This window comes from Amphibalanus amphitrite, unplaced genomic scaffold (genome assembly GCF_019059575.1).
Source record: "Amphibalanus amphitrite isolate SeventyFive unplaced genomic scaffold, NRLGWU_Aamphi_draft 001581F_arrow, whole genome shotgun sequence".
Taxonomy (NCBI): Eukaryota; Metazoa; Arthropoda; class Thecostraca; order Balanomorpha; family Balanidae; genus Amphibalanus; species Amphibalanus amphitrite.
This window is the reverse complement of record NW_024883074.1, coordinates 45,557-71,971: the sequence shown is the minus strand read 5'-3', so window position 1 is coordinate 71,971 and position 26,415 is coordinate 45,557. Positions and strand designations below refer to the sequence as shown.

The window sequence follows — 26,415 nt, the reverse complement described above, 5'->3', positions numbered from 1 at the left end:
GCGTCAATTGTTGTCAGACTGCAGAATCCCTGGATACAGCACCCTCGAAAACTAATGTCAGACCCAGCGATGTCTGGCACCATCTCTAAGCACACTAGTAAGGACGCCCGCCTGCGACGATGTCGTGGGTGGCGGCCGCTGACCTCGCGTGTGCCCTGCGCCCTGTCGTGCTGCCGTCCGTTCACTGAGGGCTAATTCGACACCAGGCTCCAGAGCCTAGTGATTAAGGTAATGTAAGTCGTATGTACAGAATGGGGATTAAGAGGGATAAACTCAGGAGAGCCTGCTACACTGGTGAGTAAACTCGGATGCAGTTATAGACTGGTGGGGTTAATTTAACAGTATTGTAAAGCCAAAACTGGCTCCATGCCAGCCATAGAAAAGAGCGATAGGATAGGATTGGATTTATCGGAGAGACGATAACATACGATAGTTCCCATCCGATAGAATAGATCCTACGATAGGATCTTCATAGAAATAAGAAAAGGCGAAAAACTCATCATTTATCTCGTCACATATTGCCTTACTTTCTAATATTACTGTTCTTGAAACATTACTTACTCCGTCTCTCATTCACACTTTGTCAGTCTTACTCTGCCTGCTCTCCAGTTCATCACTGATTCCTCCTCTGTGGTTAGCCCCCCTGCTTTATCCGCCTCTGTGCTTAGCTCCCCTGCTTTATCCGCCTCTGTGCCCGCCTCCCTTCTTTCTCCGCCTCTGCCTCCTGTTACCGCACCACGGCACGCCCTCAGGGGGGGGGGGGCTGGGGGGTGGGTGGGTACGCCCCCTACTGACCCCTAGACGGGTGCCGGCCCAACTCCGTCCGGCGGCGGCAGGTATTGATCAACTGTGGGGCCGCATTCTAGAACGTCCGAGCATTAACGCCAGGCCACGTGCATGCATTCAGGGCGGGGCAGCCGGTGTTGTGATGAATATATTGCTGTCTGTTTGTCTATGAGTTATGAAAAAATGTAACATTCATCAGCTTGGGATAGCTCAACGCTAAACTGATCGTTTAGCAGGATGGTAGGTATGAATGCTAGTGTATGAATGCTGTGTTGAGTTTCCGGTCATCCTTACTGCTTCTTTGAGTGAATTTACTCATTCTAGCTTCCTGATACTATATCATGAAGTTCTTTATTAACATTGGTTCTTGGGAGACTGCAGATTGTTTTTCGTAATAAATCAATATTTCTAATCAATTTGTTTTAACTGAAACGGTTTCCCGAAAACGCTCGAAACAGAGCAAAAGCTAAGGATCGCTCATGGTTGTATGTACAATATCTACAATACACAACAAAGTTGTAACATAAGAATCAACGGCCGTATAGTGCTGTGTCACATAATAAATTAAAACCAGCAAAATTTGGGAAGTTTTATGCTGTACCCTTAAGTGTTCATGTTTTTGGTTTTAATGGAATACCAGTAACGGCGGAACACCTTCTATTAATTAACACTGGCGACTTTTGGTCCCATTCTTTCCATGCAACGCCCATAGAGTTAATGTTAAAATGGCGAAATCAAGGGGGGCATGGTGCCCCGGTGCCACCCCCGATCCTCCGCCTATGGGAAATACCTATTTTACTTCCGACATGTCCTTTTACTTCAATATGTTCTGTTGCGTATTTCGACCCCTATGATGTGTGTAAATTGTGACACTCAATTCAAACTCCCGAAACTTACGGTTCATTCTGTTCATTTCTAGAAAAAGTCATCTCTCGAATGATGGACATGCTTGGTAGTAAATAACGTTGGCAACATGCAGATAACGGAACGTGGGAAGAGCACGTGTCAGACTTAAAATGTGACCGAGAGGAAATCGTCAGAAGCAATAAAATAGGTTTGGCAACAAGTTGCTGCTTATCAATCATAACAGTTATAAGAACTATACGACAGTTGTTTTTCTGTTTATAACAGACAATTACAGTGACATTGTTGTCTGGAGTCTAGACACTCAAGCAGTGTCACTAGTGTATGCCTATGTGGCTATGACAGTTTATGACACTTGCACTCTGCCGACGGTTGTAAAACCGGTCAGACTGATGGTACATGAAGTTGCACAGCCAGTCTGTCTGTTGGAAGAGACCCTGGAATCCGGAACTGCCGATGGCGGTATATTTAAATTCCACAAGCGATCCCCTGGCGGCTACCCCAGGAACTATAACCAATAAATGAACATGCCAATAAAGCTCACAATGCCACCCAAACTACAAAGACATTAGCCCGTACGGCCGTTGCTGCTGCTCAACCGACGACGCCCGACCGGCAATCAGCCGACGACGACGCCCGCTAGTCAGCTGTTTGCCGCCAGTCAGCTGTCTATCTGAGGCTTCTGCTGCGTCCGGCGCGGCGAGGAGGGGCGTAGACAAGCTTGCGGTCACATTGACACCCGTGAAGAGGGCGAAAGAGGACGTTTGTCTTCAGCACCTGCATTACAACCGATTTCAGGTATTTATCCAGGTTTGTTGTACGTTTTTGCAGATATTTTCGGAGGCTTGTGTGCGTCGGTATTGTCTGCCGGGCGTCAAATGTGTCGCAGGTATGGGACGTGCACATATGGGGCTTCGTTATCTATGTGCCTTCGATTTGGTCACTTCGCCCTACGTTTCTGCTATTTTAGTTGGGATTTGTGTCGTGGAGGCGAATTTTAGCTAATAATTGAAGAAGTAGGTATGCGTTTGCAAGTCGCTGTCTGTCGTCTTCATACATGAACGGAATGCCCCAAACAAAAATAGATTGACCTAAGAGACGGTACCTACCAATTGGTATGCATAACCCAATACCTATGCACCATACATACACATTGCACATTTCACGGCCGATTGACAGACTTGTATCGCACTTGCCTCCTACGCCTACGTTAGGTCCATTTCATTCACCCATTCCCAAAGTTCTACTAATTCTGAGGTAGTTAGGTACCCCATAATTCACTTTTCACCTCAAACCGCCCCGAATTATTCTGCAAGCTTTAGCGTTTATTTATGATAACTCTTCACCCCGTACTGGTGATTTCAGATTTCACACATGATGACAAGTTTATAGTTATGAGGATAAATATTTCAATTTTCCATTTAGGTATATTTTAAACCATTTTTTGCCAACATTATTGATTTCACGTTTATTTTACGCCTCGCTGAATAGTCTAACACGCTTTGCACTTTTCATTAAAAGTCGGCGATCCAGCATCTTTTAGTGCTAGATTTCATTCCATGTATTTTTCTTTTTTTCTTTTAGCAAGCGCCAGGACCACGCCACGTTCTTGTCCCAACGCTGATTGGCTCTTGCCTATCACGTGACCAATCGCCTGACGTTGTCGTTCTATGACGTAATTGGATATGCGTGTTGGCAAGCTTGTGAATGGGATGGGCGACTGTTTTTTCCTGCCCTTTGAAATTCTCGTGCCTGTGGAGTTTTAATTTCCTTGTCAATATTACCGCAATTCGTTATTCGTGCTTTTTTTGCGCAACCGGATTTCACTAACGTATGCTGTCTTTTATTCATATAACCAGGGCTGCGGAGTCGGAGTCGGAGTCGGAGTCGGAGTCGGTCGGAGTCGACAGTTGTGACCGGAGTCGGAGTCGGAGTCGTAGTCGATTTTAGAAACCTGAGCCGGAGTCGGAGTCGGAGTCACCGAAAATATGTCGACTCCGCAGCCCTGCAAGGTCTGCGGAGTCGGAGTCGGGAGTTGGAGTCGGTCGGAGTCGACAATTCTGCCCGGAGTCGGAGTCGGAGTCGGAGCTGTTTTTTGAAAGCCGGAGTCGGAGTCGGAGTCGGAGTCGCCGAAAATCCATCGACTCCGCAGCCCTGCATATAACATTTCTGAAAGTTGTATGAGTATCACCGCACCCGCAGGTTAATCAGTTGTTGTGATCCCTCTGTCTTTATCCAAACTCCTGTTGACCTATCCATCTTATCTTTATATCCGTGCGTATGTGTGTGTCTCCGTCTCTCTCTCTCTCTCTCTCTCTCTCTCTCTCTCTCTCTCTCTCTCTCTCTCTCTCTCTCTCTCTCTCTCTCTCTCTCTCTCTCTCTCTCTCTCTCTCTCTCTCTCTCACTCTGTCTCTGTCTCTCTCTCTCTCTCTCTCTCTCTCTCTCTCTCTCTCTCTCTCTCTCTCTCTCTCTCTCTCTCTCTCTCTCTCTCTCTCCTCTCTCTCTCTCTCTCTCTCTCTCTCTCTCTCTCTCTCTCTCTCTATCTCTGCCTTCGTCTCGTTCTCTATCTGCTTCTGTCAGTTTGCTACTATCTCTGTCTTCGTCTCTGCCTCGCCTTCGTCTCCGTCTCCGTCACTGTCTCTGTTTCCGTTTTCATGTCCGTGCCTCTTTATTTGGTCTTTTGTTGAATCTCCGCATCTATTTATTTCATGTAACATTCCCTTCTGACAAACACGAGACAGTCTTCATACATCTCAACTTCCCCATATCTGCAAAAACAGACCCATGGCATCCGGGGTATGACGTCACTAGTTTACCGCTATGACGTCATTTGTTTACCGTGTCCATGGCCACGTGGCTGAGAGCGGGGTGCAATGGAGGACGTTTCCGGGAAGACAGTGAGAGCCGTCCGGACGCTGCATCATGTTACGTCCAGGCGTAAATTCCACATGTGGTCTGTGGATCCTAATCCATCCATCCATCCTTATCAAAGGATGATCCATGTCTGTGGATCCATCCTAATCCATCCATATGTCAAAACTAAGGTACTGTGACTGAACATTTAAAGAGATAGGAAAAATGTATTTAATGTAAAGACGGTGACATAATTTTGAAGAGTGCAATGCATGGGCCAGAAAAATTGTTTGCTTGCAAATGGATAATCTTTTTGCTTTTGCGCCTAGTAATCAACTGTAATAAACATTTAGTGAATACGCAGAAGCCCTTTTCATGCATCCCCGGTAGGTAATCAACATACCTACACGATAATGACGAAAATTTCAGTCACTTATAAATAATAATCGTAAGTAAGCATGGCCAGGCGCTCTGGCATGATGAACTACGGATCCAGAAAGCCATGGAATGTCCTAAAAAATGTTTCGAATCTTGTGGTACCTATCCCTAAACATCTGGGACCGATTCGCGTTGGCGCACTAAAGCCCTAGTGACACTTGATTTCAAGCGTCACTATGCGATTTCGGTTCGCGCTGAGCCACTAGCCGATTGGTGTAAAATACCGCTCAGTGTCACTACATTCAAGTGTCACTTGGCCGCCTAGTCCTACTAGCTTCCTAGTGCGCCATCTCGAATCGGCCCCTGGACCGATTCGCGTTGGCGCACTAAGGCCCTAGTGACACTTGATTTCAAGCGTCACTATGCGATTTCGGTTCGCGCTGAGCCACTAGCCGATTGGTGCAAAATATCGCTTAGTGTCACTACATTCAAGTGTCACTTGGTCGCCTAGTCCTACTAGCTTCCTAGTGCGCCATCTCGAATCGGCCCTGGGTCGGCCCATCTCGAATCGGCCCTGAACACTGGGTCGCATCTGTCGATGTATTCGGTGGGCACTGACTTGGAGACTGGCTGAGCCGGCACCTGACATACGATGGTCTGACTCAGTTGTTGACTGCTGAGCCGTCCGGAGGGGATGGGAGGGGAGGGGAGGGGGTGTCTCTGGTGACATGACCGGACGCGAGGGGGAGGGGGGGGGGTACAGAGGGTGTCATGTGTCGTCCGTTCAGTCGGGTGTCTGGACTGCGGTGACTGTCACGGACCACGGTGGACCGTGGTGGGGACGCTGCGCTCTTGCACGACAGCAAGGGTGGATAGGTAGGTGTGGTAGTGCAGCAATTTACCCCATCTGTAGCGAGGGAGTAGATGCGAAACATACATCCCTATTTTTATTTCCTTGGTTTTAAAAGCTTACTTTTAAACGAATCGTGTGCTGTATAGCGATATTCAGATTTTTGTTAATTTTCATAGGATGTGCTGATTGGACTGTCGCTCCTTTCTTCCCCCTATTTCTTCTTTTGTTTCTACTTCCCATCTTACTCTTCTTTTCTGTCTCTCTCTCTCTCTTCCTCCTCTCTCTCTCTCTCTCTCTCTCTCTCTCTCTCTCTCTCTCTCTCTCTCTCGCTCTCCCTCCCGCTTCCTCCAGAAAACTCCCCTCCTACCCCGTTCCCGGTCGGCAGCCGCTTGGTACAAACATCCCCCTCACATACGGTTACCAGATGTCGCGGACGTGCCATGCCACTCCGCTGATGGGGTCCTCAGTGCGTGCCATATGCACTCAGTCTCTGTGTGTGTGAGGAGGTGTGCGTATGTTGTGTGTTTGTTGAGGATAACGGCGATCGTGTGGTGGCTGCTACACAGGTAAAGCACATTTGTTGCGGGTGTGTAACTTTGTATTTACAAGTAGAATGTGCATGTTATTTGGTGTATGTGTGGGACGGTTAATGTCTATCACTGGGTGCGTTTTCGTGTGTTTTGGTTCGCAACATGTGTGTAGCACTGTAGGTAAGTACGCTTTTGATGTCCACAATAATTATGTAAGTGCTATACCTACAATTGTGGCCGACGTTTGAGTAACTAGCTGATTTTTTGTCGATAAGTCTCCACTTCATTGCCGTTTGTTGCAATCTAATGGTGAATTGTTTTGTGTTTACATAAATCGGATTGTTTTTTTCACCCAATGCTTGCTCGTTTCAGTGTCATGGAGGTTCACGTAGAGAGTGAAAATGTGCGCTACACCCCGGAGTTCATAGAGGCGAAATATCAATACCACACCACGAAAACGTCGACCGAAGGGAATGTCATCAAGGTAAATAGTCACACAAAAGGTGACATTTGGTGCAGATTTGGTCAAATTAGGTTCAGTGTGTCTCTTAGTAGCAATCAGCTAGGGCTGCACTAATTGCTTATATCCCTGCTTTGTCATATTATCGAAGATTATCATCGATTAAAACACTGAAATAAATTCATAAAATAAAGATATTTGCTGTAAAAGAGATTAGGTGCAGATTTGGTCAAATTAGGTGCACTCGCCGGATAGCCCGTCGTGAAAACGGCTAATATCATCTAGGTACGCTTCAACTTCGTTTCCGGTCCATATCTCATAAACATTCGAACTAATTGCATTCTTCGTCTGTTGTCCGACATGCTTTATAAGGTATTTTTATCTGCACCTCTTTTTCACTTTCGTATCATCATATTTTGCCGTTTTTTTTAACTTCAGCAGGAATAAAAATGGGTGGCATGTACACAGATAGGCTCCTCTTCAATAATATCCATAAATGATGGTGAACGTAGCCTTCCACTATGTCCCCCCCCCAGGGCCTCGGCTAAGGAATTTTGACTGGTGGGCCACTTGGGCAGCGACATGGACTGACCTTCGTAGCCATAGCCCCCCCCCCCCATTTTCGATTTCTCCCCAGATTTCGGCCACTTTATTCTGCAAAAAACGTCAGGATGACATTAAAAATGTAAAAAAAACGGGGCTTGACCCCCCCCCTAAATCTTCAGAGAGAGAGAGAGAGACGAGAGAGTAGGGACCCACATCCCTCTCAGTGGTGATACTCCGGCGGTGCACATAAAATCGCACATATACGCACAAAATATTGACGCAGATTGTAAAACTTTGGACGATAACTTACGGCCGGTCGGATGTTAAAAATCAGCGAGCCCTGAATGGATCGCTCGCCGACTAGTCGGAGATTCGGAAGCGGTCGGGCGGGATCGGGCGTTGTCGGGTGGATCGGGAGGAATTGTGAACAGCACAAGTGCAACTTTACATATAAAGTGGGTTGTAGCAGGAACCCCAAAAGGGGGTTGTAGCAGCAACCCCAACATCTCTGAAAATGATCATTAAGCCTATTGGTGTCGCATGGAAAAGAATTCACTCAAAAGCCCAAGCGCACTGCGCAACCCTAATATTTTCTTTTAAAAAACTAAGTTATGTACATACACTTCTGGTGAACAGTGTCCCAAACTTCAGATTTCTCTTGGGTGTCTGAGTAGAAAATTCTAGCCACCCAAAATGTGAGAGTGGAAAATTATCCATTCTTATTCTTGAGTGTCATCTTCAGCCCAAGTGAGAAATTTTTGGAACGCTGACTGTGAACGGTTCGAAATTCGTCCAACTGGTCAGATGTGCGACTGCAAGCATCATACCGTTCGTGAAGACGCATAATATCGCTTGCAGGCTTCAATCGGCTGGAAGTTGCCGACACTACCTCTAGTTTGACTCTGGCTTATATCGTGTCTATCGGCGAGCCGTCTGAGATCGCTCGCTGGCTTATCCCCGACCGTCTGAACTGGTCTGTTCTTTATTCGTAGTTTTTCTTGTAACCGACTGGTCTGCGGCAGATGCTTGTGTGACTGTAACCACTCGATCGATCGGAAAGCTTGCAAGAACTCTCGCAGACCTCGATCGGCTGGAAGCCGCCGACACTATCTGTAATTGACAGAGGCAAACGTCTTTCACGATTATTGCATACAATTTAAAGCCTCGGTCACACTTAAACGGATTGGACCAACGGACGAGAAACGGACGAGAACTGTCAGCGTGCGGTGATGTCCGTTTGTTTCCGTTGGACGTCCGTTTGTCATCCGTTAATATCCGTTCCATGTCCGGTGGTGTCCGTTTGAGCACACCGGACACCACCAGACATGGAACAGATATTAACGGATGAGAAACGGACGTCCAACGGAAACGAACGGACATCCCCCGGACATCAACGGACGCCGTCCGTTTCTCGTCCTTTGGTTCAATCCGGTGAAGTGTGACCGGGGCTTAACCTACGGCTGTCTCAAGAAACCGGGAATGGTGATGGTATTAGGCGGGCAACGACGATCAAGTTCTTACTTTTACTAAATGCAACAATGTAGTAGGGCCTCTGTCTCTGTCTGTATCACAATGTTACCTATGTTGTGATGTAAAATGTGAAAACTTCGATTTTTCAGAGAATTACTGGTGGGCCAAATCTTTGAGGCTGGTGGGCCATTTCGGGTCACTGGTGGGCCATTTGGCCCACCAGTTAACATGTTAGCCGAGGCCCTGCCCCCCCCCCCCGACAACCCCACTCGGCCTATTCTGAATGCAAATATATATAAATAAACGACCTAACCGCCCGTCTCCACCCTTTCCACCAGGTGCGACCAGTGACTGTCGACTGTGAATTCCGAACAACTCGAACTCGGCCCCGACTCGGTGTGATGCTGGTCGGGTGGGGAGGGAACAACGGTACCACCGTCACCGCTGCCGTGCTAGGTGAGGCGGCCGAAAATACGGCGGAGCTAGTGGGAATCGAACCCAAGCGGGAGAGGTTTTCGAGTGACCTAAAAGCCTAAGGCTATGGTGAAGGAAAAGTGCACCATAACTGTGTAAAATATGGTGTTTTCTATCATGGATTATCTCATTCATAGTTCCGAACGAAAACACCGCGCGCTAAGTGTTCGTTCCGTTGTGGCGGTGGTACAGGTCTCGCGAGATTAAGCGGTAGGTTTTGCACTTTTACATTTCCGGTTATATCTCAGAAACTAATCGATCTACGATGAAGCCATTTTACACGATCATGGCCGGCTTGTTACCCAACAAGTCGATCGCATCTTCAACACTTAAAAGCTTAAGACGACGAAGATATAGCCTGAAGTACACTAAATTTTCTAGGTGCAAAACCTACCGCTAAAACCCGCGAGACCTGTACCTACTTATATTAGAAATATAGGGAGTTTTCCATTTCAGGCAAAGACACATACGATCAACTGTCCGTGATTCCTACAAATGCCATGTCTTTCAAAGTGCTAACCTTTGCATCTATACACTGTGTGTCCATGCTAATCGGTTGCCTGCTCTCTTAGAACCGCTTTCCCTGTCTTCGTGTACCGTGTTCTAGTAAATCTGTGCACTCTGCTCACGCACATTTGTCCACCTGTGCACACAGCAAACCGTCTGGGCCTCAGCTGGAGAACCCGAACCGGTGAACAGAAAGCAAACTACTACGGTTCGTTGACGCAGTCTTCCACGGTGGACCTGGGAGGGGGGCAGCACGCACCCCTGAACAGCCTGCTGCCCATGGTCCACCCCAACGATCTGCTGTTGGACGGTGAGAACCGGTAAAGTTCTCTCCTGAGAACATGGGAAGTTCTCTTCTGAGAACTTCGAAAGTAGTTGGCTGAGTACTCTCTACAGGGATTGAACGAGACTGTTAGATGGACTGATTTTGTCTAAATTAAAGTGAAACTGGCATTTTTTTTTAAAGAATTCAATAGACAACTACCCACCGATGTTGTTTTATATGACTTGAGTTCAGTGACGCCAGGAAGAAAAAACTCTTCTGCAATCCAATGTATTATTACTGGAATGGTTTGATTGACTGCTTGTGATAATTTTGCAAACATGACGTTTTGAGTTCACTGGCAAACGATTCCGCACTTATGTCCCAAAGCTTGTCTACATTTATGTATGACATTATCCAAAAAATATCACCCTTTTGAAATATTCATTTGCTCGCCACCTCACTGTAAATACCCCTCATAACGTCACCGCTAACACCCCCTCTGACGTCACGCCAGGCTGGGACATCTCGTCCGCCCCACTCTCCGAGGCTATGGAGCGAGCACAGGTGCTGGACCCGGCTCTCCAAGAGCAACTGAAGCCGCACATGGCGGGAATGAGGCCCCGTCCGGCGCTATATGATCCGGAGTTTATCGCAGCCAATCAGGCCGACCGGGCTGACAACGTCATCAAGGGTACGGTACCGTCAAATGACGTCACAGGGGGTGCGAGGTGGTTTGTTGTGTAGTACATGACGGGTGGTTCATTCGATTGATTTTGTTACATGGGTCTTATGATGCACAAGCTAGTGAGTAATTGTTCGTTTTTTTTTTTACTTGTCGGCATTTAGATCATTCCAATTGTTCAACGGAAATATTTTGATAATAACGCCACCATATAGAACTGTGAATTTTAAAACTCATATGTGTAAGGAGGAGAGTAGGCGTCTTGCTACGAATTACCTATTGGCAGCCATGCAGTCAGTCACTTAGTATTTCTGCCAACATGCTATATTCAGTGTACCGTCATACAATCAGTCTCGCCCATAATTTGTTTCCCCACATCATAAACCCCGTTCGCCTCCTCAGGAACCCTTCAGCAGCAGGTGGACCAACTCCGGGCGGACATACGTCACTTCCGGTCCACTTCCGGCGCCGATCGAGTCATCGTTCTCTGGACTGCCAACACCGAACGGTTCGCTGAAATTCGTGCCGGTCTCAACAATACGGAAGAGGAGCTACTGGAGGCCATCGCAAATGCTGGGGATATCAGTAAAGGAGAAGGCGTCAGCGGGGGTGTGGTAAATGGTGGCGTAGAAAATGGTGATGTGCCTAACGACATCGATGAAACCATCGTCAGCAACGTAGGCAGCAGCGTAGGCAGCAACAGTGATAATGTTATTGGTGGCATCACCAATGGGTTTGGAAATGGTGACGCGAAGAACGGCAGCAACGGGGCAAGCAACGGCATCACCACCAACAACACCAGTAGCAGCAGCAGCGGCAGAGGAGGGGGTCTTCTTGCGCCCAGCACCTTGTACGGTGTCGCCGCCATGCTGGAAGGATGTGCGTTCATTAACGGTTCTCCACAAAACAGCCTGGTACCCGGGCTTAGACAAATGGCAGAGCGAAGAGGGCTCTTCCTGGCCGGAGACGACTTCAAGTCCGGACAGACTAAGGTGGGTGACGTGGAATGGGTGGGGGCGAGACTTTGAGGTTCTGTGAGATTTTTTTTAAGGTTTTGATTGAGTTGAGAGATGAGATTTTAGGTAAGGGCTTGACAAATTTAGGAGGTTTTTGGGTGGGTTTTATGGAAAGTGTGTGTGTGGGGGGGGGGGGGGACGGTCGGGTGGAGGACGTGCGCGTGTCAAGGTATTCTATTATTTTACAAAGCACTTTTGTTGTATCTCTCAGGCGAAGTGAAACAATCGTGTTTTGCTTGTTTTTTCATGAAAATTATGCGGTTTAGTCTATTAATTCCTCATCTCAGGTTTGGCCATCGCCAACATGTTTAAATAAATGTTTAATTTTATCCCTATTCATTTCATCACCAGGTGAAGTCCGTTCTGGTGGATTTTCTCGTATCAGCTGGCATCAAGCCAGTCTCCATCGTCAGCTACAACCACCTGGGGAATAACGACGGGCGTAACCTCTCCGCCCCGCAGCAGTTTAGGAGCAAGGAGGTCAGTGACCCCCGGGAGGTCAGAGGTCAGTGACCCCTCTCCGCGCCGCAGCAGTTCAGGAGCAAGGAGGTCAGTGAAGCCCGGGAGGTCAAAGGTCAGTGACCCCTCTCCGCTCCGCCGCAGTTCAGGAGCAAGGAGGTCAGTGAACCCCCGGGAGGTCAGAGGTCAGTGACCCCCGGGAGGTCAGAGGTCAGTGACCCCTCTCCGCTCCGCAGCAGTTCAGGAGCAAGGTCAGTGAACCCCGGGAGGTCAGAGGTCAGTGACCCCTCTCGGCGCCGCAGCAGTTTAGGAGCAAGGAGGTCAGTGACCCCCGGGAGGTCAGAGGTCAGTGAACCCCGGGAGGTCAGAGGTCAGTGACCCCTCTCCGCGCCGCAGCAGTTCAGGAGCAAGGAGGTCAGTGAACCCCGGGAGGTCAGAGGTCAGTGACCCCTCTCCGCGCCGCAGCAGTTTAGGAGCAAGGAGGTCAGTGACCCCCGGAAGGTCAGAGGTCAGTGAACCCCGGGAGGTCAGAGGTCAGTGACCCCTCTCGGCGCCGCAGCAGTTCAGGAGCAAGGAGGTCAGTGAACCCCGGGAGGTCGGAGGTCAGTGACCCCTCTCGGCGCCGCGGCAGTTCAGGAGCAAGGAGGTCAGTGACCCCCGGGAGGTCAGAGGTCAGTGACCCCTCTCGGCGCCGCAGCAGTTCAGGAGCAAGGAGGTCAGTGACCCCCGGAAGGTCGGAGGTCAGTGACCCCCGGGAGGTCAGAGGTCAGTGACCCCTCTCCGCGCCGCAGCAGTTTAGGAGCAAGGAGGTCAGTGACCCCCGGGAGGTCGGAGGTCAGTGACCCCCGGGAGGTCAGAGGTCAGTGACCCCTCTCCGCGCCGCAGCAGTTCAGGAGCAAGGAGGTCAGTGACCCCCGGGAGGTCGGAGGTCAGTGACCCCTCTCCGCGCCGCAGCAGTTCAGGAGCAAGGAGGTCAGTGAACCCCGGGAGGTCAGAGGTCAGTGACCCCCGGGGAGGTCAGAGGTCAGTGACCCCTCTCCGCGCCGCAGCAGTTCAGGAGCAAGGAGGTCAGGTAGCCCCGGGAGGTCAGAGGTCAGTGACCCCTCTCCGCGCCGCAGCAGTTCAGGAGCAAGGAGGTCAGTGAACCCCGGGAGGTCGGAGGTCAGTGACCCCCGGGAGGTCAGAGGTCAGTGACCCCTCTCGGCGCCGCAGCAGTTCAGGAGCAAGGAGGTCAGTGAACTCCGGGAGTTCAGAGGTCAGTGACCCCTCTCCGCTCCGCAGCAGTTCAGGAGCAAGGAGGTCAGTGACCCCCGGGAGGTCAGAGGTCAGTGACCCCTCTCCGCGCCGCAGCAGTTCAGGAGCAAGGAGGTCAGTGACCCCCGGGAGGTCAGAGGTCAGTGACCCCCGGGAGGTCGGAGGTCAGTAGAGATGCTAGAGTTCAGTGACCTGGCCAGAGGTCAGTGACCTGGTCAGAGGTCTGATGCAGAGGTCAGGGTTCCGGGGATTACCAGAGGCCAGTGGAAAGGTTAGAGGTCAGCTAACCGGGTCAGAGGTGAGTGGACCCGGAGGTCAGGGGTCATTGACCCTACCAGAGGTCAGGGGAATGCCGGGCTAGAGGAGAGAGACGATCAAATGGTTTAAAAGAGCTATGGGTCTTCAGTATAGTCATCGTGCTTTGAGTATGTTCAAAGATCAACTTTTTAGCCATAGCAATTACATCACACATATTTTGGTTTTGTCTCAAAGTATGCACGCAGTAATGCACATAATTATTACCAAATAATACAAAGATTTGGTGTCATTTTTTCGCACACCATCTAACATCACGCAATGCATCTTAGATCTTATTACATCTTACATCGCATGCTGGGGTTTGTACTTACTCCATCAGCGTCATAACAAATGATGCTGTTCAAAAGCCTTGCGCTCTTGCATACAGATTCAATTTACCTAATTTAATTTATCGCGCTATGTTGTAGATAGACTCTAATCACTGCATTTTTCACCCCTCAGATCTCCAAGTCGGGCGTCGTTGAAGACATGGTCGCCTCCAATACCATCCTGTATCCCGACGGTCGGGGGCCGGATCACTGCATTGTCATTCAATATGTGCCTTATGTGGGCGACTCAAAACGCGCGATGGACGAGTACACGTCAGGTATGTCGGTGTGGGGAGGTGTGAGGGAAAGGTCCTGGGTTCGATTCTCATCGCTGGATCGTGGATTATGGATTTTGTCTATTGAATGCCACTTCATTAACCTTCCAGGCGGTGGGGGGGGGGCATTTTTTTGCCCCCCCCCTTTAGTTTTTTCGATATATCTCGAGAACCGCTGCGCCGATCGTCACCAAACTTTCAGTACCCTCCCGGGAGCAGCTAGCGCACATGGTGACCAAAAATTTTTCCAAAGGCTTTGATAGGTTGGCCGCTAATGACGTCAGAGTGACGTCATTTTTGCCATTTTCGACCCAAAAAAAGGGTTCGCGGGAAGAGCTGTCAGGCCTACAGCTTTAGAGCTACAGAAAAATGTGTCAACATAAAAGGTGTGAAATTGAAAGGGCTACAAAACTGCTATTTCGGTTTTTCGACTTTTTTGGATTTTGATCCCCAAAAATCAAAAAATAGATTTTTTGAATATAATAGCCAAAAAATCAAAAAAGTTTTTTGAATTAAAAAAAACGGAATACATGTGATAGCCCCTACCGCCTTCTATCTGCATACCAAATTTGAGATCGATACCTCTTTTTTTGGCCAAGTTATAGCGAAAAAACTGTTCAAAATTGATGACGTCAAATTTTCAAACTCAATTTTTAGCAATTCTAGACCTCGTAGCGCAAAACAAAGACCACCGTTAGACTCCCCGTGACGAGCTGCATCGAATCGATACCCATTTTATGCAAAAATATAACCTTTGAAATTTGACCTTTTTTGACCTGACCTTGACTTGACCTCCACCAGAAAGTGACCTAAACCGTGCCTGATGGTCTTATAACCAACACCATTGAGCTGAAAATGAAAAACTGGCCATAAAACATGCATCGCATAACCTTAGTAAAGTTGGGCTCATGTGGTGACCCTTGGTGATCTTTGGTGACCTGACCTGTGACCTGACCTGGTATGACCAGTGACCTCTAATAGCAACATATGTACTAGACAACTGACGCCTTATCGCTGATTTTCGACAAAATGCGTTTTACTCGGTGTTATAGCGCTTTCCCTAGAAGCCCCGTGAACGGTGAAACATTTTATCTTTGACCTGACCTGTGACGTCATCGGTGACCCCGAGGTCAATGAAATTTGGTTTCCTTCAACAAATGTGACAGCGCTATCGAACGCCGTTTGAATTTTCCGGATCCGTCCAGTAGTTTCGGAGATACGGGGGGGGGGGCAAAAAAGTGCCCCCCCCCCCACCGCGCGGAAGGTGGCTGGTAGGCCCACCGCCTGCCGGGTTAAGCTTTCTTTTTTATAAAGATATTTTAAACTCGTTTATACATGAGAAGTTTGTGCCCAGCTGGAGGTGCTCGGGCGCAGCAAATCCGCCCCTCACGGCTAATTTAACCTCCGATGTCTGTTGGGGCCACAAAGCCAAGCCGGCGTGGCAATTGACATTGGGATAGGTGGGGCATCCTCAGTCCGGCACAAACTGCCACCTATGGTCGCATGACAGTGACACGTTAAAAATGATCACATTACAGACATAGCGGTTAGGGGAGTTACTCTCTTATAGTGATGTCAATTACGGAAAATCGGAATACCGATACCAAACCAAATACCTACCAACCAAAACCGTGGAGAAATACCGAAACCAAACCAACTTGGGAACATGAGGAAAATACCAACTTTTTACCGATTTCGTAGCCTTTTAAACATTAGCGAGGGTTCATGATACCAACAAAATACCAAACACATTAGGATTGAAATACCAAATACCAAGTTGGTATCGGTTTGGTATCGGTATACCAAAAAGTTGGTATCCGATTGACATCTCTAGTCTCTTACCCGCCTGCTCCCTCCCTCTGACATACTTCTTTTTATCCCTCCTCCCCAGAGATTATGTGCGGCGGACACAACACCATGGTGCTCCACAACACGTGTGAAGACTCCCTGCTGGCTGCACCACTGATACTGGATCTGGTCATCCTTACCGAGCTGTTCCAGAGGGTCCAATTCAGGTGAGAAGTTCAGGAATCTGTAGTCAGACGTCTCAGAATGTCAGTTCAGGAATCGGTAGTAGACACCTCAGGATGCAGGGGCGGATCCAGGAATTTTCGGGAGGGGGGGCGGCAAGTTGAAATAGGGGCGACCTGGCAATCCGGGGGCGCCAAACCGTCGTCAAAATCGAGAGTTTAAAACCCGGCCGTGCGTTGTCACGTCCCCCTAGGTTTTTCGCAAATATCTTTAAGACGGCTGCGCGCAGCGCCGCCGTTTTAAAGATATTTGCGCCCAACCTCTGCTTGGATCGCCCAATCCGTCATGGGGAGGCTCACTTTGCTGAAGTCGCCTCATTTCTTCTAAGAACGACCAATTTGCTGTAGGCGGCCCACTTATCTGGGACGCCCATTTTTTTTCTAGAAGTGTCCCTCTTCTTCTTGATGCGTCCCGCTTCTACTGGGAGTGCACCTTTTCTGTTAGGGCACGCCTTTGCTGCTGGGGAGTCCCTTTTTCTACTGTGAATGGGGCGGCCCTTTCCTGTTCGGCGACCCCAAATTCTGCTGGGGGCGCCCCATTTCTGCCCAACTTTTGCTGGGGTGCCCCTCTCCTGCAGGAGCACTTATCTTTTGCTAGAGACGCCTCTTCTGGGGGCGCCGTTCCACTGCGGGGGACGTCTCTCTCCTGCCAGAGGCATCCCTTTTCTTCTTATGGGGCTCCTCTTTTTGCTTGGGCGCCCCTCTTCTGCTCGGAGCGGGGCACCATTCTCCTTTTACTGGGGCACAGCCCCTCTGCTGGGGTTGCCCTTCCGCTGCCTCAGGGGCGCCCCTCTTGTGCAGAATATACTCCTTTTCTTCTTGTAATGAGGCGCCCCTCTTCTACCGGGGGCGCCCATCTGCTGCTGTCTGCTGGGGCGCCCATCTGCTGCTGGGGCGTCTGTCTTTTGCCGGATATTGTCAATGGGGCACCCCTATCCTGCTTGGCGAGCCCAACCTCTGCTGAAGGCTCCCCATCTCTGATCAACTTTTGCTGTGGCGCCTCTCTTCTGCTGGGGCGCCCCTCTTCTGCTGAGGGCGCCCTTCTCCTGCAGGGGGCTCCTCTCTTCTGCTGGGGCTCCCGTCTCCTGCTGGAGGCTCCTTTCTCCTGCTGGGCCCCCTCCGCTGCCGGGGGCGCCCCTTTTCTGCCAGTGGCACCCATTTTTTATTATGGGGCTTCTCTTTTTCTTTGTTGGGGCGCCTATCTGCGGTTAGGGCGCCCCTCTTCTTCTTGGAATGGGGGCGCCTCTACTTTTGCTGGGGCGTCGCTCCTCTTCAGGGGGACACCTCTCCTGCCAGGAGTGCCCCTCTTGAACAGAAGGTATCTTTTTATTCTTGTAATAAGACGCCCCTCTTCTGCTGGGGGCGCCAATCTGCTTCTGGGGCGACTCTGATCTGCTGGGAATGGGCAATTGGGCGTCGCTCTCCTGCTTGGTGAGCCCAACTTCTGCTGGAGGCGCCCTATTTCTGCTCAACCTTTGCTGTGTCGCCTCTGTTTTGCTCGGGGCGCCCTCTCTGCCGCGGGCTATGGGCGCCTTTTTCGGATGTCGGGGGGGGGGGGGGGGGCGGCCGCCCCTGTCGCCCCCCCCCTGGATCCGCGCCTGTCAGGATGTCAGTTCAGGAATCAGAAGTTCACGAGTTCAGTTCAATTCAAGATGTCAGCTCAGCATGTCAGTTCAAGATGTCAGTTCAGAAAATCATTTCAAGGTGTCAGATCAGCATGCTAGTTCAAGATGTCATTTCAGAATGTCAATTCAGAATGTCAGATCAGCTAGTCAGTGAGGTGATCAGTTGAGTTGATTCGTGCGTCCAATGCGCGTGATAAGTCAGTTAAATACCAATGAGTGTCGCTTTATTTGTATTTCTGCCGTAACCACTACTATATCTGCCGTAACCACCACTATATCTGCCGTAACCACTACTATATCTGCCGTAACCACCACTATATCTGCCGTAACAACCACTATATCTGCCGTAACCACCACTATATCTGCCGTAACCACCGCTATATCTGCCGTAACCACCACTATATCTGCCGTAACAACCACTATATCTGCCGTAACCACCACTATATCTGCCGTAACCACCGCTATATCTGCCGTAACCACCGCTATATCTGCCGTAACCACCGCTATATCTGCCATAACCGCCGCTATATCTGCTGTAGCCCGTAACCACCACTATCTCTACTCCCCAGATGCGGCGCGGAGGAGGAATTCCACGGCCTTCACAGCGTGCTGTCCATTCTCGGCTACCTACTGAAGGCGCCGGCTGTGCCCCCCGGCGCCCCCGTTATAAACGCTCTCTCCAAACAGCGTGCTGCCATCGAGAACATTCTACGCGCGTGCGTAGGTCTACAGCCAGTTAGTGACATAGGCTTGGAGTTTAAACTCCCTGAGAGCTACCGTGAAGCGTGGCGACAGCGTGGCGTGGCCACGGAGGTGGCGGGTGGTCACGTGACCGGCGACCGAGTCGTGAAGCAAATGACGTCAGAAGGGGTGCAGAATGGTACTGGAAATGTACAGGGCATGAATGGACGTGGCTAGATGGAGGAGTGTAGATTTGTCACGTAACCAGAACGTGACTGAGCGAGAAATGAACCGAGGCAGTGCCGATTGGGCACGTGATCGCCGAGAAAAGCCTTAGGGGCTGCGCCGGTGTTATTGTGAGACTAGTGCTAGGTTCCACTATAGGCTAATAGGTGGCGCTGATGTAGTTATAGGTGTCGCTAGGGATGTGTAATTGTACTGAGAATATCGGTTTACCTGCGGACCACCCTGTATAATAAACAACATCGAATACACATAAAACGCTACTACCTCTTGATCTTCAAACACTCTTCCAACATAATATTACCTATACTTTGCCTCTATATGAATACTAAAAGCTGGTTAAAACTAGAATGGTTTCCCGTCGCTTTTACGAATGTTCAGTGAGCCGGGATGGGTAGCCACTAGCCACATTCGATCATTCAATAAGTGTTACATGGCAAAAGACGCAATTCAAAAAAAATGTATTAGCGGGCAAACATAAGAGGTGAATGCACATCTACACGCGACGCAACAAGCACACTTAATAGTCTTCTAAAACATTTATCTTTTTATCGTTCGAACAATCGTTGACAAATAGTTGCACGTTGGTAGCTGACTATAAGCTAGTTGTAGCCCTTGAAGCTACACCATGATTATTCATAGCACCAGCGTCTTTTGATGACAGGTTAACAATATTTTCAAAACGGTGTTGTAAATATCAGCTTTGGTAGGGACACAAAGACGCATCTTCCTACTCACAACATTATCATATGGCGCACCGAATGCTATACTGTCAGTTTCGTTTGTGTCATAGCATGGTCTCGTGCCTGTAGAGCTTAGCGATCATGTTGCTAACAAGTAATGGACATCTCAGACCAATAACACACAGAAAACCCAGGACATAGTGGCCTGTTAGAATGACCTTATCCTTATCTAGCAGCTAACTAAGTCGATTTTTCATCTAACTAGATAGTAATTAGTGATCGTTATGCGCTCTAACCGCTAGGAAGCGGAAATATTACCAATATCACAATTACACAGCAAACAGTCGCAACAGTGCCAGTGACAACGCTACGACAGTCACATTCGGGCTGTACTAGCGCACACGATTCAACGGCTGATTGGACCAATGGGCGGTAACATCAGCCAACTGTTTGGACCAATCAGCGTTCACATCAGCCCAGAACGGACCAATCAGCGTTCACATCAGCCCAGTACCGACCAATCAGCGTTCACATCAGCCTAGTACGGACCAATCAGTGCCGAGGCCGGACCCATCAGGGCCAATGAGTGCCGAATGACTGGCCCTGTCAGGGTTATTTTGTGCCGAGCCCAGCCTAGTTTGGACCGATGCAATTGGTGCAACCAGCCTAGTGCCTAAAAATGGCTAACATTTTAAATTTCAGACAGTGACGTGTCTTACCCTATACCTACGTCATACGAAACGAATCATATGATGACAATTACTGGTAAATCAAGAGACGAAAGATGAATGTGGGGTACATATGTTTCGCTACTTTCAAGTGTAATCTTGTAGTGCCACCTATTTCTATTTCAAATACAGATCAATCAGATGTTTATACAAATGCATCCCAATAATGCAATGAATCGCCAGTAGAACGTGTGTCTTCAGCCCTGCCTTGGTATTTTGTAAGGGATGGATAACGTTATGACGCGCTATAACCAAGCATAAGGTAGTGTTAATCGGTGTTTTTTTTTTCGTTTACACTCTGTTTTGGTAATAATATTATTTTGAACTAAGGTTATTTTACATAGCAAAATTAATGGTAGGTATTAGGCTATTAGCTACTGAAATATCAGTACCTACCTTCGTGCAAGCACACTGATCTAAGATAATGTTTATATGATCAACAAAGCGTGGCGCAGACTAAGAAACATGTGCATGAATCGGAGATAATAGATCTGGGACTGATTCAGGCGTCTTGATCTCGAGCGTGATGGGATCATACATATGGAACTGAACAAATATGTATAAACATACATACTGTATGTACATACAGTTCCCTAAATTTCTCAACATATCGATTTGGATCAATTTCTGCTTTTGAGAGATACGATGAACTAATTTACCGGGATGCATTGATTTTTTGTTATGACACAAAATGTGACTTTTGTCATTATCACTTATGTAGTTAACCCTAATGGATTATACATAATACCTATTCTTATAGGTATACGTGGCAATTTGCAACGGTTGCTGATTTAGGAAGCTAACGTAATCTCAGGTGACGATACAAAGCTTTGTGGCACTCTTCGAATGGAATGCTTTTTGGGTTAACCCGCGCCCGGCTGGGGGTCCTGGATTTCCACGCTCTGCTGGGGGTGTGTGTGTTTGAACACCCCCCCCCTTCTAACTTGGCTCCTGGGCCACGTAGCGATACGCGGAAGGGGGCGTTCGAAAGAACGTAAAAAATAATGAGGTAATCACTTCGGTCAATTTTTTGGTCAGGTCAAAGGTCAGGTCACCAGAGGTCATTGAAGGCAAAATTTCGCCGATTTCCAGGTCGAATGTCGACAATTTCCAAGAAGCCAACGCATAACTTGGGAACCAATAGAGCTACAGCGCCGCGGAAAAGCGCATTCGATAGCCCTATTAACGCCCTTTCTGAGTATTTCTCTCAGATTTGACCTAACGTCAATGGTTTTGCCTGCAGGGGGCAAAAACTGCAAAAATAGCCGATTTTTTCGTACACAGTTTTTCTGCAATAACTTTTGACCCAAGCCTTGTACGAGCTTACTTTTACCGGCATCGTGTTCCTCTCGTCAAGACGCATCGAATGAACTATAACTTGACCTTGAAAGGTCAACTTGAAAATTTGACCTCAGGTCAAGGTCATGACCTGACCGGAAAGGGTCATGCTGCATATCAGTCGATCCGTATCGTCGATCTGAACACATCTAAGGCGTTTTCATCGCTCTAGCATGCCTCCATCAAAAGTTATTTGCGAAAAACTGTTAGATACCATTCGTGACCTAAGATGACCTCAGGGCATAAACAGGGGTCACGGACACCATTTCCATGTTCAGTGTGTCTAAACCACTTGTAATTCGATGTTTGGGAGTGTTTATAATGTCTTTCGTCCAAAAGAGGCGCATTTGAATTTTCTCCCATTGACTTATAATGGGAGGTCGCAAAATTGACCTGACCTTAGGTCATCGATATCAAAATTCTGAGATATACATTTTGTACATGCTATTGCTCTTAGTAATTGCTGAAAGTTTCAAAGCGATCGGTCACTCGGTGTAGGTATGACAGACATTGATACTTTTTATGAGGTGAGGTCACTTCAAGTGACCTGGTGACCTGACCTTGAATGACCTTGGTCTGAAATTTTCACAACATGTGTAGAATTGATGTATGATAAGGTGTACCAAAAACGGCGGCGCTCCGCGCCGCCGTTTTTGAGATATTCGTAAAAAACCACAAGGGGGGTGTTCAAACACCCCCCCCCAGCAGGGCGCGGGTTAACCCGCGCCCGGCTGGGGGTCCTGGATTTCCACGCCCTGCTGGGGGGGGGGGTGTTTGAACACCCCCCTTGTAACTCGGCTCCTGGGCCACGTAGCGATACGCGGAAGGCGGCGTTCGAAAGAGCGTCAAAAATAATGACGAAATCACTTCGGTCATTTTTTGGTCAGGTCAAAGGTCAGGTCGCCAGAGGTCATTGAAGGCAAAATTTCGACGATTTCCAGGTCGAATGTCGAAAATTTCCAAGAAGCCAACGCATAACTCGGGAACCAATAGAGCTACAGCGCCGCGGAAAAGCGCATTCGATAGCCCTATTAACGTCCTTTCTGAATAATTCTCTCAGATTTGACCTAACGTCAATGGTTTTGCCTGCAGGGGGCAAAAACTGCAAAAATAGCCGATTTTTTCGTAAACAGTTTTTCTGCAATAACTTTTGACCCAAGCCTTGTACGAGCTTACTTTTACCGGCATCGTGTTTCTCTCGTCAAGACGCATCGAATGAACTATAACTTGACCTTGAAAGGTCAACTTGAAAATTTGACCTCAGGTCAAGGTCATGACCTGACCGGAAAGGGTCATGCTGCATATCAGTCGATCCGTATCGTCGATCTGAACACATCTAAGGCGTTTTCATCGCTCTAGCATGCCTCTATCAAAAGTTATTTGCGAAAAACTGTTAGATACCATTCGTGACCTAAGATGACCTCAGGGCATAAACAAGGGTCACGGACACCATTTTCATGTTCAGTGTGTCTAAACCACTTGTAATTCGATGTTTGGGAGTGTTTATAATGTCTTTCGTCCAAAAGAGGCGCATTTCAATTTTCTCCCATTGACTTATAATGGGGAGGTCGCAAAATTGACCTGACCTTAGGTCATCGATATCAAAATTCTGAGATATACATTTTGTACATGCTATTGCTCTTAGCAATCGCTGAAAGTTTCAAAGTGGTCGGTCACTCGGTGTAGCTATGACAGACATTGAAACTTTTTATGAGGTGAGGTCACTTCAAGTGACCTGGTGACCTGACCTTGAATGACTTTGGTCTGAAATTTTTACAACATGTGTAGAATTGATGTATGATAAGGTGTACCAAAAACGGCGGCGCTCCGCGCCGCCGTTTTTGAGATATTCGCGAAAAACCACAAGGGGGGTGTTCAAACACCCCCCCCCCAGCAGGGCGCGGGTTAATAGTTTTATAGGGTAAGTGCTCTGGGATCCACACAGGTCACTGTTCGTCACTTTCGTCCCTTGATTTGCCACCAAAATTCCTCAGATCATAAATAAAGTATAGAGGTTCTTCGTGGGGTCTAATTATAATCATTTATTGATTTTAACCTGCAGTTTACTAAAGACCCACTGAGATTACAGATCCATTACTCGTATCCGTGCACATGTCTGGTGCTAACAGTAAATCACATACCGCGTTTCGTTATCAATGTCTCTCCGGGATTCGGCGCAAAAGTCATCAGGGAATGTTTATTTAGGAACCGGGCAGCTGTTATTTCTTGCAGTTACCAACGAGAATACAATAAACTACGGAAAAAGTCAAAGGGGTTTAATTTAATTTCATTGACCGAACGCTGCATATAATAATCTATATAGTCAATCGCACGTCGCATGAAAGACTGGTATAAAACAAAACTATGTGTTGCTAAGCAATGGCTTCATTGCCATCAGCTATATGCATTAATGCTCCTCGCAGATGATTAAAACTTATGTCATTAGTTAACTTAATAAATTTCGGTACGAATTTCGCGAACGTTTTTAGTCTGCTGTTCCTTCATTTGTCAGTGATGGTCCCGCTGGCTTCTACCAGTTTCTACTGACACTCGGGCCGGTAGCAGTAGCGCAACTGACACAAGAAGCCGTTGGTCTGGCTAGCTGGTGCCCTACCCCAATCTCCGTCGTAATCGGTAAAAATGCATGAAGAATTTGGGTAATAACCAGGGTCCCGATACGGGCTGCTGAGCCAGTTGAAGTAGGTACTCGGACCGCAGCCATCCTCTCCCTCAAACGACATCAGGCTCACGTTTCCACAGAATCCCAGCCACGAGCATACATCATCGGAATGAACGTCATAATCATCACCGCTACGCACATAACTATCGTAATAATCAAAACGTAACTGATTTTCCAAGCAGGTGTTCTCTTTAGCGCTCCGCGGAGTTCCCACGTGTGCGCCCAGAGTAGCACAGTAGTCTACTGCCTGGGTGAAGTTGCCAGCTTGATCCGAGGTATGCCAACAGCGGCCGGCACAGCGGTAGAACTGCTCCGGGCAGGCACAAGAGTCGGTGATATTACCTGAAACAACGAGACAGTGCAAATGTCTCTAAATGAATATTGATCACCTGGGGTTAGCTTATTTTGCCTTTTTACCTACAGGTACAGTCAGTCTTAAAAAGTACCGGGGCATTTAGATCGACCAAAGCCGTACACCCTCATATTTAATTTTTTGCTTAAAATTGGTCTAATGGGTTGTGATGGGCGGGAAAGCCAGCTGTGGCAAGTATTTTTTTCTCCGAACAACGGTTTCCGACAGGGCCTCCTCTAACATGTTAACTGGGGGGGGGCCGCGGCCCCCAGTGATGCCGCTGGTCCCCCCAGTGGAGCTGAAATCGCGTCACTGGGGGGGGGGGGCACGCAGTTAAACCAATAAGGTAGAAAAATGAGGAAATTTCACTAAAAGCGTACCAAACAAACAATCCAGACTATCTCCACGATCACCACCTTACTAATTTTAGTTTTATTATATAACCGTTGTTTTTTAATCTACAAAGGAACATTTCAGATCCACCTATTGCCTAAGATGAGCCAAGGAATGGGGTCAGCCAAGGAATGAGTTTTTATAATCGAACACCGACTGAAGTCCGAATGGGGCATGGTCATTACTCATTGGTGAATTTCTTTGAGAAGGAAGCGTCCCGGCGGGTCGCCCTCTCAACTTCAGTCAAACGCTCACGGTTCAACACGGAGAAGTATTATTTTATTCGGGAGACGGTCCATCTTGAAGAGGAAATCTTGCTACGGTCAAATGAGAATGTGGTGGAGCTTTATAACACGAGAGTTTTTTTTCCAGTGTTTGGGACTGGGAGCGATAAGCCCTCACACTTATTGGGTGGTTGGATAGACCCACCCCTAGGTTTTTCGCAAATAACTCGCGTAAAAAGTGGCCCAGCGTGGCAAAACTTTTAGTATTCTCGTGATTATCAGTTGGCTACACATTGCCTGAAAATTTCATGACCCTGGTCCCTAACCCACATTACTATTGACCTGTGGCCTGTTTCTTAATCCGGCAGGCGGTGGGCCTCCCAGCCACCTTCCGCGCGGTGGGGGGGGGGGGCATTTTTTTGCCCCCCTCGTATCTCCGAAACTACTGGACGGATCCGAAAAATTCAAACGGCGTTTGAAAGCCCTGTCAAATTTGTCGAAAGAAATCTAATTTCATTGACCTCAGGGTCACCGATGACGTCACAGGTCAGGTCAAAGATAAAATGTTTCACCGTTCACGGGTCTTCTAGGGAATGCGCTACAGCATCGAGTAAAACGCATTTTGTCGAAAATCAGCGATTAGGCGTAAGTTTTCTAGTACATATGTTGCTATTGGAGGTCACTGATGATACCAGGTCAGGTCAGAGGTCAGGTCACCAAGGGTCAGCACATGAACCAAGCTTCACTAGGGTTGTGCGATGCATGTTTTATGGCCAATTTTTAATTTCCAACTCAATGGTGTTGGTTATAAGACCATCAGGTACGTGTTTTAGGTCACCTTCTGGTGGAGGTCAGGTCAATGTTAGGTCAAAAAAGGTCAAATTTCAAAGTAATAGATTTGCATAAAATGGGTATGGATTCGATGCAGCTCGTCACGGCGAGTCTAATGGTGGTCTTCGTTTTGCGCTACGTAGTCTAGAAAAGCTAAAAATTGAGTTTGAAAATTTGACGTCATCAATTTTGAACAGTTTTTTTTTTCGCTATAACTTGGCCAAAAAAGAGGTATCGATCTAAAATTTGGTATGTGAATAGAAGTCACTAGGGGCTATTACATATATTCCGTTTTTTTTTCGAAAATCG

The 26,415-nt window shown here is 48.1% G+C and overlaps 1 protein-coding gene across 4 annotated transcripts; it reads left to right on the top strand.

Annotated features, from left to right (window-relative positions):
- Window positions 1-1,824: 1,824 nt before the first annotated feature.
- LOC122373971 (inositol-3-phosphate synthase 1-like) lies at window positions 1,825-20,442 on the top strand. 4 transcript variants are annotated; one of them, XM_043352441.1, is made up of 11 exons: window positions 6,209-6,300; window positions 6,637-6,748; window positions 9,079-9,196; window positions 9,870-10,031; window positions 10,501-10,677; window positions 11,071-11,660; window positions 12,036-12,130; window positions 13,340-13,373; window positions 14,157-14,301; window positions 16,190-16,313; window positions 18,523-19,135. In XM_043352441.1, the coding sequence occupies exons 1-11, from the start codon at window positions 6,212-6,214 to the stop codon at window positions 18,869-18,871; spliced, it is 1,995 nt and encodes a 664-aa protein (XP_043208376.1). In that variant the 5' UTR covers window positions 6,209-6,211; the 3' UTR covers window positions 18,872-19,135. The 4 variants fall into 4 exon arrangements, with proteins under 4 accessions (XP_043208378.1, XP_043208377.1, XP_043208376.1 ...); XM_043352443.1 differs by lacking the exons at window positions 6,209-6,300; window positions 13,340-13,373 and adding an exon at window positions 1,825-2,448 and having other exon boundaries at window positions 12,036-12,164; XM_043352442.1 differs by lacking the exons at window positions 6,209-6,300; window positions 13,340-13,373 and adding an exon at window positions 5,652-5,757 and having other exon boundaries at window positions 12,036-12,164; window positions 18,523-20,442.
- Window positions 20,443-26,415: the final 5,973 nt, after the last annotated feature.